Source organism: Apium graveolens, chromosome 7 (genome assembly GCF_009905375.1).
Source record: "Apium graveolens cultivar Ventura chromosome 7, ASM990537v1, whole genome shotgun sequence".
NCBI classification, from domain to species: domain Eukaryota; kingdom Viridiplantae; phylum Streptophyta; class Magnoliopsida; order Apiales; family Apiaceae; genus Apium; species Apium graveolens.
In genome coordinates this window covers 182,371,838-182,391,983 of record NC_133653.1, presented here as the reverse complement: position 1 = coordinate 182,391,983, position 20,146 = coordinate 182,371,838, and the positions used below count along the sequence as shown (strand labels likewise).

Sequence of the window (20,146 nt, the reverse complement as noted above, 5' to 3'; positions counted from 1 at the left end):
AAGACAACTCTGAATATGTGGGAAAATTTGACTCAAAAGTTTTTGAAGCAAATTTTCTAAGATATTCACTGGAAAAAACATCCTACAAAGTTATGTGATTGACCAAAAGAAGATTATGGAGAGCACATATATGACTTTTGATGATGACAAGTGTCCAGGCTTGGAATGCCTTGATGATGATGAAGCTGAAGCCCTTGCATTTGAAAACCTCAATATTGATAGTGGTTCTGATGGGAAAAATGAAGTTGATGCACAACAGAAGACAAATGAAGAGTCCACTGAACAAGAAAATCATGGAAATGGAAGCTCATCTCAAACACCTGAATTTGATAGCACAAACTCAGGGGGGAAAAAGAAGAAGGATCTAGCAGTCATACCAATAATAAAGAAAATGATGACGGAACAAGTCAACAAACTCATACAAGAAAGTGGGATAGAAGTCACACTAGAGAAGCAATAATTGGTGATCCTACTGTTGGTGTGAGGACTAGAAGTGCAACTGCTAATGAGTGCCTACATGCATGTTTTCTGTCTCAAGTAGAGCCTAAGAGAGTTGATGAAACTCTACTGGATCCTGATTAGACATCTGCTATGAAGGAAGAGCTGAATCAGTTTGAAAGAAACAAAGTATGGGAATTGGTTCCTGCACCAAAGAATAGAAGTATTATTGGAACAAAATGGGTGTTCAGGAACAAGATGGATGAACATGGTATAGTTACCAGAAACAAAGCAAGGTTGGTTAAAAAAGGCTACTCATAAAAAAAGGAATTGATTATGATGAAACTTTTGCTCCAGTTACAAGAATTGAAGCAATAAGGATTTTTCTAGCATTTGCTGCACACTCAAACTTTAAAGTGTATCAAATGGATGTCATGAGTGCCTTCCTGAATGGTGAGCTAGAAGAAGAAATTTATGTGAAACAACCACCTGGTTTTGAAGATCCAGAATTTCCAAATTTTGTGTACAAGCTACTCAAGGCTCTATATGGACTAAAATAGGCACATATAGCTTGGTATGACACACTGTCAGAATTCCTACTGAAGTATGGTTTTACTAGAGGTACTATAGACAAGATTCTCTTCTACAAGAAACATGGTGAGGATATGATCCTAGTTCAGATCTATGTGGATGATATCATCTTTGGTTCTACAAATGAGAAGCTTTGCCAAAGATTCCCCAAGCTTATGCAAAGTGAATATGAAATGAGTATGATGGGGGAACTGAGTTACTTTCTTGGACTTCAAGTCAGTCAAAAAAGTGATGGTATCTTCATCAGCCAAACTAAGTATGTCAAGCATTTATTGAAAAAGTTTGGTATGGTTGATTGTTCACCTGCATCTACACCCATGTCTACTGCAACAAAGTTGGATGAGGATAAAAAGGGCAAGAGTGTAGATATCTCAAGCTATAGAGGGATGATTGGATCATTGCTTTACTTAATTGCAAGTAGACCAGACATCATATTTACTACATGTCTATGTGCAAGATTTCAAGCCAATCCAAAAGAATCACATTTGATGGCTGTGAAGAGGATTTTCAGATATTTGAAGGGAACTCCAAACTTGGGATTATGGTATCCTAAAGGAACTGATTTTGAAGCTGTTGGTTACACAGATGCAGATTTTGCTGGAAGCAGGGTTGAAAGGAAGAGTACTAGTGGAAGCTGTCAATTTCTTGGACAAAGACTTGTATCCTGGTATAGAAAGAAACAACAATCTGTATCAACTTCTACAGCTGAGGCTGAATACATAGCTGCAGGAAGTTGTTGTGCTCAAGTGCTTTAAATTAGAAATCAGCTAATGGATTACGGCCTAATGTTACACAAAATTCCTATCATGTGTGACAATACTAGTGCTATATCTATAGTAGCTAATCCAGTTAATCATTCTAGAACAAAACACATTGATGTAAGGTACCATTTTATTAGAGAATATGCTACAAATGGTTCCATTGAGCTTATTTTATTCCAACAGAAAAACAATTAGCTGACATTTTTACTAAATCTTTGGATGAAGCAACTTTCACCAGACTTGTAGGTGAAATTGGAATGCTTAATTCTTCATCATAAGGCAAGAACTCAGCTAATGTTTTGCAACAGATTAATTTCTAATAAATTAATCTTTATTTGATTTAAATTGGAAATTAACTGAAATATGAATTATAAATATTTCATAAATCTCTGCATATTTCTTTTTCAAAATTCGAAATTCAACTTGAAATTCTTCAAATTCTAAGTAAATTGCTCAACTGTTAATTTACATCCTTAATATGTAAAATTAACACAAGACAGAATTAAATTGATCAAAAGTATATAAAGAACTGAGTTCTCGATAAGTCTAATTGACTTCTCGACAAGTCATTTTAAGACTTCTCGAGTGAGTTCTCGATAAGTCAATTTACTGACTTCTCGAGTGACTTCTCGATAGGCTTAAATATGACTTATCGATAAGTCCTTGTAGAGTTCTCTAGTAGTGTTAATTCACAGAGTTCTCTACAAGTACAATTTTTGACTTATCAATAACTCGGAACTGAAATAATTTAATAAATTATTTTAGTAAAATACTTTTGGCAAATGTATTATAATTTTATTTTGAATTTATTCAAATAAAAGTTGGAATTAATTCAGTCTATTTTTGGACAAACTGGGTATTTATTTGACATCTCGATAAGTCAATTTTTAGTTCTCTATAAGAGAAATTTAAAATGACTTCTCGATATGTACTTCATTTCTTAAAATGACTTCTCGATAGATAAATTCCAAACGTTTATTTTTGAGTTCTCGACAAGTCATTTGCTTTTACTATATATACCCAGACTTCTCGATGCATATACATGCTTACAACTTTCGAGATCTCAAGTGACCTAGCTTTCAATCCAAAACCGATTTCTCTCTCGTTTTTCCTTCTTTCTCATAAATCTCTTTTACCCACTAAACTTCATACTCATATCAATGGAAGCCAACAATCTTGTACCTTTTATCCCCAAGGAAACCAATTTTCTTGCATTTCTAGATGCAAATCAAGCACCTGAAGTTTTTCAGTGCTTTGTTAAGTTCCTTTCTGAGACCTACTTTGTAGGTGCTCTAACGGCTAATCCTGTGTTGTATTTAGATGTGTTAGGTGATTTCTGGAATACAACAACAACCAGGACAGTTGTGCATGAGAATCAAGATGCGACTATAGTGATAAACTGCACAATCAAGGGACAACAGGTGGAGATTCTTGAGGATGATGTCAACAAGGATTTGGGAATTCCTACTGACAATTTGGTGGAGGCTCCAACTCAGGATGAGCTGCATAAGTTCATGGACTTCATCATATATTCTGAGAGGATTAATCTGGCCAGCATGAACAAGAAGTATCTGAGGAGGGAATGGTCATTTCTATTTGACTCTGTGATAAGGGCATTCACTTGCAGGAAGTCAGGATTTGACAATATCTCAAGTGTTGTTCAGAAATTGGTGGACTCAATGGCATTCAACAAACAAATAATTGTAGGACACTACATATTGGAGGAGCTTAGCACCAGACTCACTATGCCATTGGAATCAAGAGGTAAGGAGATCTTTCTGCCTAGATTTATTATGTCAGCTTTAAATTATAAAGTAAATGACATACATATGCTAGAAGGTGTAAACAGAACACTAATTGGCAATTATAAGTAAATATCTAAAATTCTATTTAGATCACTTCTTACTAAGAATAAGGTTCCAGTAAGTCTTAGATAACACCTTTCATGATTGAAAGATTTAAGACTTACCCTTATTTCATGCCAGACATGAGAAGTTTTGGTAATCAATCTAGCATAGTTGTGATCCCTGAATCTGTGGAAGTACAAACACAGGAACACCAACATGGATCTTCCCAAGCTGCAATCATTCTTTCAAAACCTTTAAAAGCTAGGCAACCAACCACCTCATCTTCTCAAAAGGATGAGGTGAGTAAAAAGAAGAGAAATGGAGCAACCTTAATTATTGTAACTGAGAGTGGTGAGGATATAGCTAAAAAAGAGTCACCTTTGATCAAAAGGTCCAAAAGGAGTAAGAAAACTGAGCTGACCACTCAAGCCACCTCTGCATCCTTCCAACAAGATGCAGTATTAAAAGCACCCAGTATTGAGTCTGCACAGCCTGCACATGAAGCAATTCAAGTGTATGGTAGGAGAAATAAGGATGGCACACACTGTGAGAGCACATCTCTTGAAGTTCCCTCATCTATTCAGGGGGAGCTGCTAACACTCTTATCTGACCAACACACTCTCAAATCTCAAATTTTTTCCTCACCAACTGCACTTGAACTCAATTCTCAAGTGCAAACTCACTCAAGTGACTTGGCTCAAGAAGTCTTGCTCACCACCCAGACACATCATTTAGATGGTGAGAGACTACTAGTTGGGGTAGACCTTGATGACACCATCAAAAATATGGGGGATTTTTCAGTTTTTACTGAAGACCCCATGAAAACTCAAACTGAACCTTCATGTGAAAATTAGTCTTCACAGACTGTTAGGTTTGAGGGTAGTACTCCTGAGGGGGAGCTACCTAAATCCTCTCCAATTCAATTGGAGGTTCCTCATGTAGGGACAACTCCCCTCAAAACCCTAGCAGAAATTGCCTTGGCAGTTAATGTTAGGAGTACAATTGCCAATGATCCTGTCATAGGGGAGGCAAGTAGAGCACATTCAAGTGCCAGTGTGTTGTAAGACACACAAGGGTTTGAGACTGGTGCACATGACAGTAACCCAGTCAAATCCACTCTAATTCAATTGGAGGTTTCCACAACAAGTGTGAAATAACAACTGACCATAACCACAGAGCAATCTGTGAGTAAAACTGTGACCTCAGTCACAGGTGTTTCGGAACCATCAACTTCACAACCATCAACTTCTCAAACTCACCTTGTCTCTACCTGACTCCATGAAGCTGCACCACAATCACATCTTGAAGAGTTCAGGATCAGCTTGTAGGCCTAACACAAATTTCTTAACAATTGCTGACCTCTGACATGTCTAACCAGGACTACCAGGCAATCATTCTCTCCTATCAATCAGATGTCCAAGAATAACAAGACAAAATTGTTAATGAAGCTGAACATGATGGCAACTGTGATGCTTGGATGAACAAGGACTATAGTCTGGAAATGGAGGATATGTTAGCTAAGTTCAGGGAAGATTACTTGATAATTCTGGGCAGCAATTCCAAGGCACTGACACCTAGTGAAGTTTATGATGCAGTCTATGAAGTTTCAAAAGCTCAACTCAAAGCTTTCCATCTTTTTGGAAAAACACTATAACTGAGATTGACTGGTCATGAAGACAGAATCAGGAAGATGGTAAGGGAAAAGATGGATGAAATCATTCCCTTTCAAACTGAGATAAAAAAGCAATTCAAACCTTCTCAGAATAAATGTCTAGGTATGATCTCAGTGGGATTGATAAGAGTGTGAATCAACTCAAGGACTTTTTTTAGCCTTGCACAATCAAGTTCAAAATCATATCACAAATTCTAATGACACAAGGTTGAAGTTGGATCAGATGCACACTGCAAGATATACTCCATCTCCTTTGGTCATGGATGAGATTCAAAAATTTGTGCAAGCTACATTTGGATCATCTACTGCTATCTCTACATCAAGCTCTCATCAACCTGCATCTACCTCAACAAATCTACAGATTCAATCTCTACAAGGCCAAGTCTCAGCACTGCAAGACTCGAACTCCTCTCTCACTGCACAAGTTCAAGCCTTGACTTCGCTAGTCAAGAGTCAACAAACTGACATCCAAATCCTATTGGATTCTCACAAGCATCTCCAAATGCAGAACTCAGTTGCTTTGGGAGCCATAATGGGAAAGCTCAACATTGCACTTCCTGCCTTACCTGAACAAATTAGGCCAGAAATTCCAACTCCCGTGCATATGCCTGTTTCCAAGACTAAGGGGGAGATTGAGGCTAGGATTGCACAATCCAGGGATGCTAGGGCACAATCTAAAAAGCCTGTTCAGATAGGGCAAAGCTCAAACACTCAAAAACTCAAGTTGATGTTGGTAAAGAAAGATTACTGAGAGCTGCAGAAGGACCTAGTCAAGAGCAGAAATTCAAAGATCTTCTTGCAGCCCTAAGAGTGTCTCTTCAACACAACTACATAAAGTGCAAGAAAGCCCTATGAAAGAATATCAACTTTGTAAGAGCAGTGGTGGTGAAGATTGAAAACTTTCTAGAGAAGAGGATTGTGATGAATATCAATGATGGTGGGGTAGACAGATGTCTTCAGGTTACTTTGGGATATCTTCAGACATTGAGAGCATTTGAATTGGATGTTATGATTGACAAAGTCCACCAAGTAATTCCTGAAGATACTCAACTTTTACATGAGTTTAAAAAGGCACATGTAGCAGCTTTTACAGAAGCCTATCTATCTCCACATAATGAATTGTTTATTCTGCCCTTCCACCAAGCAAGCCAAGCATCTTTAAATTCCTAAGCATTGTGTCATATCAAACTTAAGGCTTCTCATGACTCTATAATCTGATTTGAAGATCAAGAAAAACAAGTCAGATGAGGATGTGGATATGATTAAGATCTTGGAAAGATACCTTGTAGATTATGAGAATATGTTGCCAGCTATTAAGTACAATCTAAGGAAAGATGAGGATAATGATGAGCAGAAAGATGATCAAAAACCTTCTAGCTCAAATTCAAGTCAATCCAAGGCAACTAGCAGCAAGGACAAGAAGCATGAGGAGAAGAAGAATGATGAGAAGAAGAAGGGCAGTGAAAGGAGAACTAAAAAGGCACATGATGGCTTAGAACCACAACAATCCCTAAAAATCCAAACACAACTGGCTTAAACCTTAGCTCAACCTACAACATCAACTATCTCAAGCATCAAACCGCCTCAAACCTCAAAGCCAAAATTTCTATACAAACAAACAGCCAACTCTTTCCTAAAAATTCCAATCACCACAAGCCAGAAAATTCTCAAGAAAATGACAACCCTACCTTTAGCCAAACCCTCACTGAAAATCAAGCACAAGTCTGTTGGGAGAAAGCCTAAGAAAGTCAAGCCTACAAAGAAAGGAGAAGTCACTGAAAGGGCCATCTGGAACTGTTTTAAGGAGTCTGACTTTTTGCCTCTAAATTGGTGCACCTTAGATGAAAATTATTTCCAACATCTAGCTGAAGAAATAGTTAAAGTTTGGGTTATATCCCTGAGAGAAGTTAGAATCTATTTTGAAGATGGGTCCTTCACTTTTCTTGGTAATGACTTAATGTATTCTCTATCTCCAACATAAATTAAGAGAGTGATAAGTTTGTTAAAGGAAAAGGATACTGCTACAAGGGCATGGAGATTAGTTCTAGCTGAATGGTTGATTGAAAGGGAGGACACAAAGAAAAAAAATGAAGCTGAAGCTGAAGAGAGAAGGGGGAAGTATGATGAAGAAATAGAGATGTACATAAAAAGATCAGAAGAGCTAAAGGCCAAAGGAATGAGCAGAATCTCCAAGGATGGGAAATTTCTAAACATCAAAGCTGGTGGATTCTCAAGGTTTAGAATAGATTTGCTAGATAGTGGTTATCCCAAGGTAACAAGACAAAAACTTGTAGAAGCTCTAAGTGGAACACCTATAATAAAAGAACTTGAAATTCTAGATCACTTGAAGGATCTACTTAGAGAAGAAGCAGATACAAAAACCGTCTTTACCTGATACTTGTAACCATTAAACCTTGTAAATCTTATGTTGTACAAGAGTTGTAATTCTAACAAGCTTTGTATATTAATTTTATTTTCCATCATTTTAAACTTGGGGTTAGTCATGTTAACAGGCATGAATTTATGTTAAGCAATCTTCTCACAAATTGGGGGAGATTGTTGAACAAGACATGCCTGTACTTTAACAAGACTAAGACAATTTGTCAACTCTAAGTAAGTTGTATTGTTATCTTAATTTGTTTTCGTACTTATAACACTTAAAGTCTATAAAAATGTCAAAGGAGGAGACTGGAGTCTTTTTCTATAAACAGTGTCAAGCCTAAGAATTCTATCTGGAAGAAGATCAAGAAGATCATGCCTCAGAAGAATTATGAGGAATCTTGGAGTTGAATAAATCTGTTTTAGGAAAAATATTCTAAGCCAAGATCTCTACAAGTCACAGATTTAGTGTTATAGAGAAGTCATTCGAGAACTCCAGAATGACTTATAGAGAACTCAGGAAAGCTTATAGAGAACTCAGACATATCGACAAGCCAAATTTAAGACATGAAGATTGGAGATATCGACAAGTCATTTCTTCACTAGAGAACTCTGAGTTATCGATAAGTCAAAATTCCACTAGAAAACTCAGAGATATCGATAAGTCAAAATTCACTAGAGAACTCTGAGATATCGACAAGTCAAATTTGACTAGAGAACTTTGAGATATCGATAAGTCAAGAAGCCACTAGAGAACTCAGAGTTATCGATAAGTCAAAGTGAAGATTTGAAGATTAGAGATCTCGACAAGCCAAATTCTCTTATAGAGAACTTGAGACCTCTACAAGCCAAATTAACTATGGAGTACTAGAGATCTCGATAAGCTAATATACTTATCGAGATGTCAAGTTCTCTATAGATCAAACTGGAGATCTCGATGTATAATCTCAAAGTACAAAATTACAGATCAGTTCAATATCCAAGATTAACAATCAACAAACAATCCAAACAGTTGGATTGGCAAGTCTACAAAAAGCAGTTTGAAGGATGTGCAAGATCAATAGTGAAAATTAACTGACAAAGGAAGATCAAGATAATCACATGATGCTAAAGATATGCTAAGTCAGAAATAGAAGATATATTTTTCAATAAATGGAAATAACAAGTGACTGTTTACAAAAGTCAATAGCATGTCTTATTGTACACTGAGTAAACTAGCAGTTAACTGAATTATAAAGTTAACACTGGTCCTTTAGTCAGTTATAACAATAAAGATAGAAAATCTTGTAACACTCTAAAAAAGAAGCTTGTTCTTTATCAACAAAGAGCCTGAAATTTTTGTAGCAAAACATTCTTAATTTTAATATAGAATTAAGTGAGTTTTGAAGATCTGTGTTCTTTATATTCTTACAAATTTATTTTCTGCATGAACACACTTTCACTACAAGATTTAATTTACTTTATTCAACCATAAAAGATTCAAGAAAAGCCTAAAAACTGTAAAACACATTCACCCCCTCTGTGTATTATTCATTTCCTAATATTACTTAATTACCCTTTATAATTAATATAATATTAAACTACCCTGTTTCTTATATAGGTCGTGTATTAATCTACTATAACTATAGGATACCCCTATTTCCCGAATTACTGCGTTTATTCGAGTGATCCACAAACGGCGAAAATTTCTCTTTTGCTTATCCCTATCCTGATGCGACGAAACCAAAGCTCTTATTTTCTGTTGAGTAATTGTTCTAGTAAGTCTTGAATGAGCCCCTCGAAAGCTTGATGCAAATAAACGAATTTTTGTTCTACGTCTCCGAGCTATATTTCCCCGTCTAATTCTGGTCATTGAATAAATAAGTACACTTCAACTTATAATTGGATGTTAAATATGCACAGTAATTAATGAACCATAAAATATATTGCATGCAAATGATGCAACCCCTTCTTTTTTGATTAATATATAAAATAATTATCTTCATAAACTAAATTATGCTATTTTTTAATCTTTCCAATTAAAATTTATATTTTCAAAAATATTATAGGAAAATTTTATTTAATAAAATAAACCAAAATATTATAATTACCAATAACTTCTATTTTAATCTTAATTTGTTGTTTACCTATCTATATCTATTAGTATAATATAAAAGACGAAACATTAAATTTTTTGTCACGGTACCTGTTTTTTTGTACACGTTAAATTTACCGGATTACCCTTATTTATAAATCTTTAAAAACAAAAAATATATAACTAAATTTATATGAATAATCCAAAACTATACGAGATGTACCTCAATGCCTATAACACTCTCCCTATATTCAACAACTTCAAATCAATTCGTTCCAAATACACGATCAATTGATAAATCGATCTAACTACATGACTAAATTTTTATGAATTACTAATCCATTGGTGTATTCTTAAGGGTTTCAAATGCCACAAATCCAATTTAAAAATCATTTCGACAACTGGGAGAATTTTCAAAATTGATACGATCTTTTGTTAATTTACATAATTATCCTTATTTAAAGACTGAATTATTCTTACTTAATTAGTATATAAATCAATTATCATTTTTAATTAAAACACGTTTTTTTCACCTAACACCTTTTTTTCCAAAAATATTACGGATAATCTGTTTAATAAAATATATTATATGTATTGTAATAGACGAAATATTAAAATTATAATTGTTTGGTCGATTATAATTCTAATTGCTATTGAAATCAACTTACTCCATCGATTTAAATTCTAATTTATATCAATTCTATATTATTTCGATTGATATTCAAGTCAGCTTTTTCTATTAAATTAATTATAATCCATATTGAGGTCTATATTATTCTAACTCATATTGAAGTCAACTTACTTTACTAATTTAATTAAATTATAAGCCAATCTTTACTATAACTTCCAATTAAATTATTATTTAATTAAAAATAAATGTAGAAATTATAATATCTATCAGGTAGCTATGTCCATGCTATCAATATAAATACAATTTATTTTTTAACTAAACCACATTATCTTTTTTATTATCTTCAACAAAAACACGTCTTTTTCCAAAAATATTACGAGTATTTAAAAATATATATTATTTTTATAATATATTTTAATAGACGAAATATTAAAATTTGGTAGTCGATCAGTACTTGCGGAAATTACTTAATTGCCTTCACTTAATTAATTTAATTTTTTTTGACATAAGTATCTTATATACTATTATCGTTAAAAATTATGAAATTTTGAAACAAAGTTATATATAACCGAATACAGTAAGCGAGTAGGACACAGTGTTTGAGTAGATATAGATTTAAAACAAAATAATAAATACTACTGATACTGTCAAAATAATTAAACTATTAACCGGGTTAAAAAAATTGAACTAAAAATTAATTCGTTGGTCGATATAATAACATCAAACTAAAAAATAATATATTACTTACTCTTTTAATAATTATAATTAATACAAAATTACAATAAAAATAATAAAATAATAATTATTTAAAATAACCGTGCACTACATGAGTTTTAAAGTAGTAGTATTATAAGACAACAGTTACTAAAAAACTAAAAATTAAACAATAACCACAAGTCACCTAATGTAATAAATCAACAATCATGGATCGTTATAAATAAAAGGACAAATCATAAAAAGAAAAAAAAAAAAAAAGGACAAATCAGAGACGTAGCCAGGAAATTTCACTGTCGGAATACCTTTCCGCTTTATGTGATGAGAAAAAGAACAGTAAAAAGGATTATTTCCTTGTCTTGATGATCGACAACTTCACATAATAGTAAAATGGCTTTCCTCATCGACGCAGCTCTGGGGTTAGGCTTCAGTGGATTACTCAAAGTCGTAAAAATCGCTGTAAAACATCCCCTTAACTTCAAATCCAATCTAGAATCCTTAGAAAACACACTTGAATCAGTTAGGCCCATGTTTTACGAAGTTTGTCATCTCAACAGAGTTTTAAGTCGTCCACAAGAAGAAACTGATGAGTTTGTCGAGAAATTACACCGCGGCGTGGATCTTGTTTACAAATGCAGTACAGTTCCATACTGGAATGCATATAAGTTATATACTTACTCCAAGAAGCTGGAGAAACTAAACAAATGTATAGTCAAATTTTTCAATGTACAAGTGCAGGGGTTTGTTGCAGTGAGTAGTTTGAGGAATAGTAAGGGTATTAAAGAGATTAATGATAAGGTTGATTTCATACTCAAGTTTTTTAACATTAAGTATCAATATGAAAATGCTGGTCTTCACAACGATATGTTGAGTGGGTTCTCCAGTTGGGAAAGTGTATTAGGTCTCCCGGATGTGGTTTTCGGGTTTAATAAACCTCTGCAAGATTTGAAGGAGATGCTGCTAAAAGATAAGGAGCTAGTTAAAGTGATTCAAGCGCCTGGAGGGTGCGGTAAGACTACTTTAGCAAAATTGCTTTGCCGTGATCCTGAAATTCAAAGTAAGACATTCTCTCTGGTACTCACAGCACTACAAAATTTTCATTTGATCCTTGCTTTAGATCATTACTCTGAAAAAGAATCAAACTTAACTATTTTTTTGCATCTCGCTCTTAGAACCCTGCTGATATGCAGAGGGTGAGGGTAATATGTTCGCCATCTCTGCCTCTAATTAAAGAAGTTCAGCTTAAAACAACACTATAAAATGATAAATGAAAAACCTTAATTATCATTTGGAAGTGTGAATGAAGACTATAAGCGTATTTATGTTTTATTGAATTAAACCTTAATCTGGTTTTGATTTTCCGAAACCTCAAAAATTATGGAGAATCAACACCATATTTCATCATATGATTCCGTGAACCAAATAACAAGTTCTAGTAACCATATTCAAGCCCAAAACGAGCTCTACATTCTTACGTTACCATTTTTCAATTTGGATAATATCAATTTTCAACTTTAAAGAAATGATCATATTAAATTAATTAATAATCAGTTTGATTCAAATTTGCACCGAGTAACCTACTCAAGTTTTTTGGACGCAGTTAGTCTAACCCTAAAAAATGTGCCCGTATCTTAGAGTGACATGTTCAGGCCCGGCTCTGTTTGGATCATAAAATAACTATTCCTGTTTCCATCCTAGTTATATATCAGGAATTCGGATAATGGTTTATGTAATTTAATTAGTAAAAATAAGACTTGGTAAAATATATCATGTCTGACTGGGCGAGGAACATGATTTGAACAGGTGACACAGGAATCTTAAATTCTCTGTTCTTCCCAGTTCCGGTAATTCCCATCATTGATAATACAACTATAAGTATTTTTCATTTTATAACTTAGGTCTTAGGTTTACTTCAACTCAAGGTTATCACAAAGTAGTATCCAGGTGCTATAATTTATTGTTTCTTAAGAAAGGGAGACTTTGTAAGCTTAGTACTGCAAATGTTACATGGAATTCACACTCCCTTCGAAGATGCTCTGCTATCCAGCGATTCTTTACTTAGTTGCTTATTAGCCATGGAAGAGGTGTTCTTTTCTAAATTCAAATCTCGATAAGCCTGGAGGAGAAGTAGTTAGACGGCTAGGAGGGCCACATACCTGGAGCCATAATTGGGTTGCCAATTCTCATAAAACCTTAAGGTGCTAGGATTTGGTTTTACGGGGATCTTATATTATCTTTAGCAGAAATACTGTATGTGGTTACTTAATATAGTGTCACTACTAAATTCCAATCTGTTTTATACTTTTCCTTATCGACAGGGATATTTGGGAAAAACATACTCTTTGTGACAGTTTCAAAATCGGCCACAAGCACTGTCGTAGTTGAGAAAATATTAAAACTTCATATGCCTGAAAGCCAACTTCCTGACTTCCAAAATGATGATGATGCAATCAAACACCTGGAACGCTTCCTGAAGCAAATAAGTCCAAGTCCTATACTATTAGTGTTAGATGATGTATGGCCGGATTTGGAATCTGTGATTGACAATTTAACATTTGCATTACCAAATTATAAGATTCTAGTTACCTCCAGATTCTGTTCACCAAGATTCAGTCATGTATACAATCTGAAGAGTCTGGATGATGAAGATGCCATGAGCCTTTTCTGCCATTCTGCACTTCTAAAAGATGGCAGTTCTAGTATTCCATTTGATCTTGTGGAAAAGGTAGTAACTAGTAACTAAAACTTATGTAAGACTATATAGTAAACAAAATCATATGTCACATAAGCATGGTATTTACCAAGTACTGTTATGCCTCTTCTCATTCTTTTTTTTCCTGGATAAATGATATTAATATTAAAGTGTAGGGGAAGTGGAAGGGGAGGTGATAATTGAATTCTAGACCTCTTCTAGTACTTGGAGCACCTTTGTTACTGCTTGAGACTTCTTGATTCTATATGATGTTCTGCTTTTACTTTGATTTAATTTTTGAATTATTATTAACAAGGATAAGCAAGTGTATAATGGTGACTGATGTTATGCGTGAACATGTCTGCATATGGCATCTAAATATCCACAGGTGGATATGATTTTCATTAATAATTAATTTATTTGGTTATTACTTGCAGGCTGTGAAAGTTTGTAAAGGATTTCCATTGGCCCTTGTAGTGGTTGGGCGGTCACTCTCTGGGTGTCCGGAGGTGGTATGGAGACGTGAACACAAGAAATGGTCTGATGGTAAATCTATTTTGGATACCCACAGAGTTTTGCTTGATTGTCTACCAACCAGTTTATATGCCCCGGAACAAATGGACAATTCAGTAAAGGACTGCTGCATGGACCTCGGATCATGTCCTGAAGATCAAAGGATTCCTGCCACCACTCATATGGATATGTGGGAAGCACGGTACAATCTGAATCACAAAGACATGGATACCCACAGCAATCTCAATGAACTATCATACAGAAATCTTCTTGATCATGTCCTCACAAGGTACTTCTTATCTTCTTGATCATGTCCTCACAAGGTATTTCTTATCTGCTCTTTAATCAATGTGTTCTTAAAAGAATCAGGGCACTGAGTCACAAGATCCTGCTGGAGTGTAGGAGCTAAGAAGAGGTGGACGTCGCAAGAATTGCAAAATTTAGGATGTTATATCAATATAAACTCAAAAACATTAATTAACAAAGAAAGCATATTAACAAGTTTTAAATGAACCAAAGTAACTTGGTTACTTTGATGATAGAAAACATTACTGTACTTGCAAAATCTAAAATTATTTACCAAGGAGTTGGGTCAGTCTAGGGACAGTCAGGGATAGTCACATCCTTCGCCACCCTCCCCATGGCACAGTCATGGGTTCAGATCCTCACTTCTTTAAGAATATTTAATTACCAATTACCATTTACAAACATCTTAAATTACCTTAAGAATAATAAGAAGGGTTAGCAAATAAAATAGTGAACTTATCAGTGGCGGTATTTATGTCAATATGTTCTTTCCGTTTCCAGTGGCAATCATACGGGTTTAACAAAGAAGGAAGCTATGTGTCTTAGCTGTATATTAGTGATGTTGTAGCATGAACTAGAACCCCACGCGATTTTTGGTTTTGTTTTTGTTGCTAATGTTCTGGTTTTTCTTTGTTGGTTGTGCAAATACAAAGTGAATTCTTTTCCTGTAACAGAATACCAACTACGATAAACATACATATTCATATTGGTGAATTCCCACCACTTGCTGAAATTCAAGGGAAATCAAAGACCACCCATGCTGATAAAGGGATCAAAGCTGATAAAATGAAATCAAAGAATATTCAAAGAAGCAGGCCAAAGCTCCAATATATAAGAAATGGAGCTTTTCAAATGAGGAAGGGTTTGCGAGGGGTTGTGATCAGAGAACGCAAGGAAAATGTTGTATCTTCTAAGCCTAAAAAAGAAGCTCTTGAACATGAAGCCGGCCACTTTTATTTGAGTAAAAATGAATCTGAAAGGCTACTTGAGGAACTAAGAGAACCTAATTTGTTAAAAAAATTATTATTTATACCAAACGGAACTTCCGGTGCTTCCAAACGGAACTCTCAAACGAGGAAGGGTTTGCCAGGTGTTGTGATCAGAGAACCCTCGTCACAAGTCATCCCATCTCAAACTTCTGAACATGAGGCTACTTCAACAAATGTCGGGAAAGGCAAGGAGAAGGTCATTTTTAATATTGAAAAGAAAGCTACAAAATCTAAAGGGGACAACTATTACTTGAATAAAGATGAATCTGAAAGGCCATCACAAGGACTCAGAGGATCCGTGTTTAACAGTGCAGTAATGTTACCAGTTCCAAGTCATGTTCAAAGGCCTTCAACCAATGCAACTTCAAGTACATCCAACCAATGGAACTCCGAGCGCAGAACACCCCCAACTCCACAGCCTAGGCAGCCAGAAAAGCCGAAAAAGCCAGCAAAGTCAAAACAAGTAGAGATAAGGAGTTCTAGATTTCTTGAGAAGAAGCATCTCAAGTTCAGGAATACCGAAGAAATTGCTATCAATCTTTTATCATGAGACAACTGCTCAGACGAGAAACACACCGTGTAGTTGTAATTGGTAAAGACAGCGTGAACTGTTTACTTGTACTTTCTCTGTTGAGTTTTGTATGTGCCCTGTTGCTGTTGAGTTTTGTATGTGCCCTGTATCACTAGTGTATCAGTAGCTATGATATTTTGTTGTGCAGCTCAATGTTAGGTCGTAACATGTAATAATGCAAAATTGTTTCGAGAGCCTTTGCTGTGGCTATGTTATTTCATTATCATCATGTTTTAAAGCACTTACTTAATAAACATTTATCCTTTCCATCAAACTAACACTTGCATTGAAATCCCAGAAAGAATTCAACTAAAAATCTACAAATTTCACAAAGTTGCACAGAAAATTTACTATACTTTTATATAAATTCTTTCCATGTTAGCACAGATAAAAACTTTCACTACACGATAAATTGTGTGATAAGTGATAACTAAATTGGTATAATTGACAAGTGACCCTGACTTAATTATTCTTTGAAAACGAAATGTAATCAAATTTAACCTGGGAATTTCAGACTCATCACCAGTCACTACCTATACACGCTTTGTGAAAGAACGAGACAAATTTATTTTTTAATGTACGCGGTGTTGCAGACGGCTATATGAGAACGAGACAAATTTGCACTGTCTTTACCCTTGATCACTTCATTTGATAATCTTTATATATTCTTTGCAACTAGCTTTTTAGTTATAATCGATTACCTATAAATTTATAATAATCGATAAATTATTATCCACTGAAATGGATTTGTTCCTTGACGCAGCTCTGGGAACGGCCATCAGTGAATTACTCAGACTTGTAGTAACAGCTGAAAAACGAAGAGGGGACTTCAGAGGCAATCTGGAAACTCTCAAAAACACGCTTGAATCAGCTATATTCACAATGAATGAACTTGAGAAGCTCAACATAATTTTAAGTCGTCCTGAAAAAAACACGTTTCAGTTGATCAACCAGTTAATCCGGGGCGTAAATCTCGTAAAAAAGTGTATAAAAGTTCCATACTGGAAGAGAATCAAGTACTCGAACAAGTTGGCAGAGTTGGATGAATAAATAGACAAGTTTTTCAATGTAGGAGTGCAGGGGAGTGTGGCTGTGAGTTCTTTAAGAAATGGGGTGGGCATTCAAGAGATTAATGATAAACTTGATTTCATGTTTGAGATTTTAAACATTAAGTACAAACCTAAAATTCACGTAGAGAAGCACCGTGAGGCCCTGCATTCTGCGAGTTGTGGTGCTTATTTATGTGGGGTTTCTGGCTGGGAAAGTATCCAGGGTCCTCCAGATGAATTTGAAATTCTCCAGGTTGATGCTGAGATTCAAAGTGATTCTTCAGATGAGTCCGGTTGGGTAACTGTCCCTAGTCCTCCAAATTGCGTTGTCGGGTTTGATAAGGATCCATATGAGGTCATTTCTGGTCCAGGAAGCCTTCAAAATCCTGAAATTCAAGGTAAGAAATCGTTTACACCTAACAAATTTTATGGTAAAATGCATGATTACATATGAGGTTTATTTCTAAAAACATTGAAAGATATTTTTAAATACACTGGTTTTTCTAAATAGAAGTGCAGGGGTTTGTGGTTGTGGATGATATCAGTCTTGATGATCAATATGACATGAGCATTGCCTGCCAGTCTGTCCGCACTTCCAAAAGATGGGGGTTTTGGAAATCCAGACAATCTTGTGGTACGATATTAAAACTTTCTTGATTTACAAAAGAACATTGAGACTTGTCTATATCACAAATCTGTTTGACACTTGTACATTTTTACAAAGTATTACTAATATGTTTCTTCATCAAGGTCTAAAATTTTGACCTTTCAATGAACAGCCACTCTATGGGGGTCCAGAGGTGGTATGGAAACGTGAAATAGAAAAACCGACTGATGGTAAATTCATAGTTGATGCAAACAGAGTTTTGCTTGATCGTCTCCCAACCAGTTTATTTGCATTGGAAGAAATGAAGGACAGTTCTTCAACGGAAAGCTACGATGACCTCAGATCATTTTCCGAAGGTCAAAGAATTCCAGCCATCACCTATAATATGCATCTGTGCGCAGGATCTGCTCACAGTACTCCAGATCTTGTTGAACCCTCAACTAGAAAGCTTTCTGATGTTATCTGCACAAGGTACTTCTTTTTTCCGCTGTAAGAACGACTAATGATTCAAGGCTTGCTGCAGACTTGTGTTTAAAAAGAAGAAATTCAACTTATTTGCAAGTTACTTAGAGCATCTCCAAGGGTGCTAGCTAAAATGGTTAGCTAAAATAATATAAAATAATGATTATGTTAAATTTGCTGAATCTGTAAGGTGTTGTGCTCTAATGGTGTTAGTTATAATGATTAACTATATTTCAAAAACAGTATTTTATTATTTTGAAATTCAAATGATTATATTCCAACGGTCATATTTCAACGGCTATATTACAACGACTATATTCCAACGGCTATATTTTAACGGCTATATTTTTATTCTTATAAATAGCAAAATTCAGAACTGAATAAAACACAAATTTCCATAAATTCAAATACATTCACACTTCTAAAATACTTTTTTGTAATGGAAAACACCACACGAATGATTCTTGATATTATGCAAGCGGAAGAAGAAGAGCATGAAGCAAGAATGAGAATGAGTGTTGCTTACCTTCGTCATCAACAAAGAGCAAATTCTGGCTCGCATCATGGTGGCTCCACAATGAATCATCGTGTAATTGATCGGAATAGAGAAGAAGGTCATGCTAGACTATATCGTGATTATTTTTCTGATATACCTACGTACACAAATACACAATTTCGTAGAAGATTTCGAATGCGTAGACCATTGTTTTTACGAATCGAAGAAGCGGTTACAACTCATGATAATTATTTCACTCAACGAACTGATGCTGTGGGAATGCGTGGACTATCATCACTCCAGAAAGTGACAGCTGCACTTAGGATGCTTGCATACGGAACGACAGCTGATGCTGTTGATGATTATGTTCGAATTGGTGAAAGTACAGCAATAGAGACCTGCAGAGTATTATCCATATCTACAAGGACAAGGATGGACCACTAAAACTAATTGAATCTCCAATCAACTCAACAAAACACATCTGTTACTTAAATTATATATGAAAAATAGCCCCGCATTCATCAGTAACTAATTAAACAAATGCCTAATTGTGCATAATCATCAACAACCCATCGCAAGTTATAAGTCATGGCAGCATTTTAGAATAAAACATAAGTGAAAAAAAATATTTAGTACCTTATCTTGTTCATTTGACCCACTTTGATTTCTTCCACAAATTTGGTTGTAAAATCCGATAAATTTGACAACTTTTTCGTTGATTGTACACCATCTATTGCACAGCGAATTAACAGTTCTTTCACTTGTAATTCCATCTTTATTTTCTTCAAAATATTTCCAAATTCTATTCCAATAACTCGTATGTGTCTGATTACTACCTTGCACTGGATCCATACTAATATTTAACCAACCCGAAATCAACAACATATCTTCTTCAATTAAAATTTTTTTGACCTCTTGCCTTTTTTCTGTTTCAGAACCTCTGCTTGGGGTTGAGATTCAGGTATTTCTTGAGAAAATATCACTTCTTCAAATTGTGAAAATGAACCTTCTTCATTCAGTAAAGATATGAATGATATTTCCATTTTCTACAATTAGAAAAGAAGATACCAATAATAAAAAAATGTCAAAAAATTTCCCCTAAATCTGCAAACCTAATTTGAGGAAGTTATGAAAATGAAAGTGATGGAATCATACCTTGCAGGAGCCGGCCAAAATACAGGAGAGAAAGAGAATACAGGAAAGGAGAATAGGAGATAAAGAAGCGGGAGAGAAAGAAGCGGGAGATGAGGTGGAGAGGGTTTAGCTAATGGACAGGGGATATGTAGATATAGAAGACCATAAGCTATTAGCTATAATTTTAGCTATCTATACAAGAGCGTTGGAGTGCCTTTTT

General features: G+C 34.9%; 2 protein-coding genes across 4 annotated transcripts; both read left to right on the top strand.

Annotated features, from left to right (window-relative positions):
* The first annotated feature begins 11,425 nt into the window (after positions 1 to 11,425).
* On the top strand, positions 11,426 to 16,401 carry LOC141675176 (putative disease resistance protein At5g66900). Its single transcript, XM_074481888.1, has 4 exons — positions 11,426 to 12,164; positions 13,426 to 13,832; positions 14,237 to 14,601; positions 15,293 to 16,401. The coding sequence occupies exons 1-4, from the start codon at positions 11,498 to 11,500 to the stop codon at positions 16,155 to 16,157; spliced, it is 2,304 nt and encodes a 767-aa protein (XP_074337989.1). The 5' UTR covers positions 11,426 to 11,497; the 3' UTR covers positions 16,158 to 16,401.
* A 202-nt stretch (positions 16,402 to 16,603) lies between these two features.
* On the top strand, positions 16,604 to 18,144 carry LOC141672423 (uncharacterized). Of its 3 annotated transcripts, none has more exons than XM_074479031.1 (3): positions 16,604 to 17,625; positions 17,739 to 17,861; positions 17,978 to 18,107. In XM_074479031.1, exons 1-3 carry the CDS (start codon positions 17,328 to 17,330, stop codon positions 17,989 to 17,991), a joined length of 435 nt encoding a protein of 144 aa, XP_074335132.1. In that variant the 5' UTR covers positions 16,604 to 17,327; the 3' UTR covers positions 17,992 to 18,107. The 3 variants fall into 3 exon arrangements, with proteins under 3 accessions (XP_074335132.1, XP_074335131.1, XP_074335130.1); XM_074479030.1 differs by having other exon boundaries at positions 16,605 to 17,625; positions 17,742 to 17,861; positions 18,007 to 18,144; XM_074479029.1 differs by having other exon boundaries at positions 16,610 to 17,625; positions 18,007 to 18,144.
* Positions 18,145 to 20,146: the final 2,002 nt, after the last annotated feature.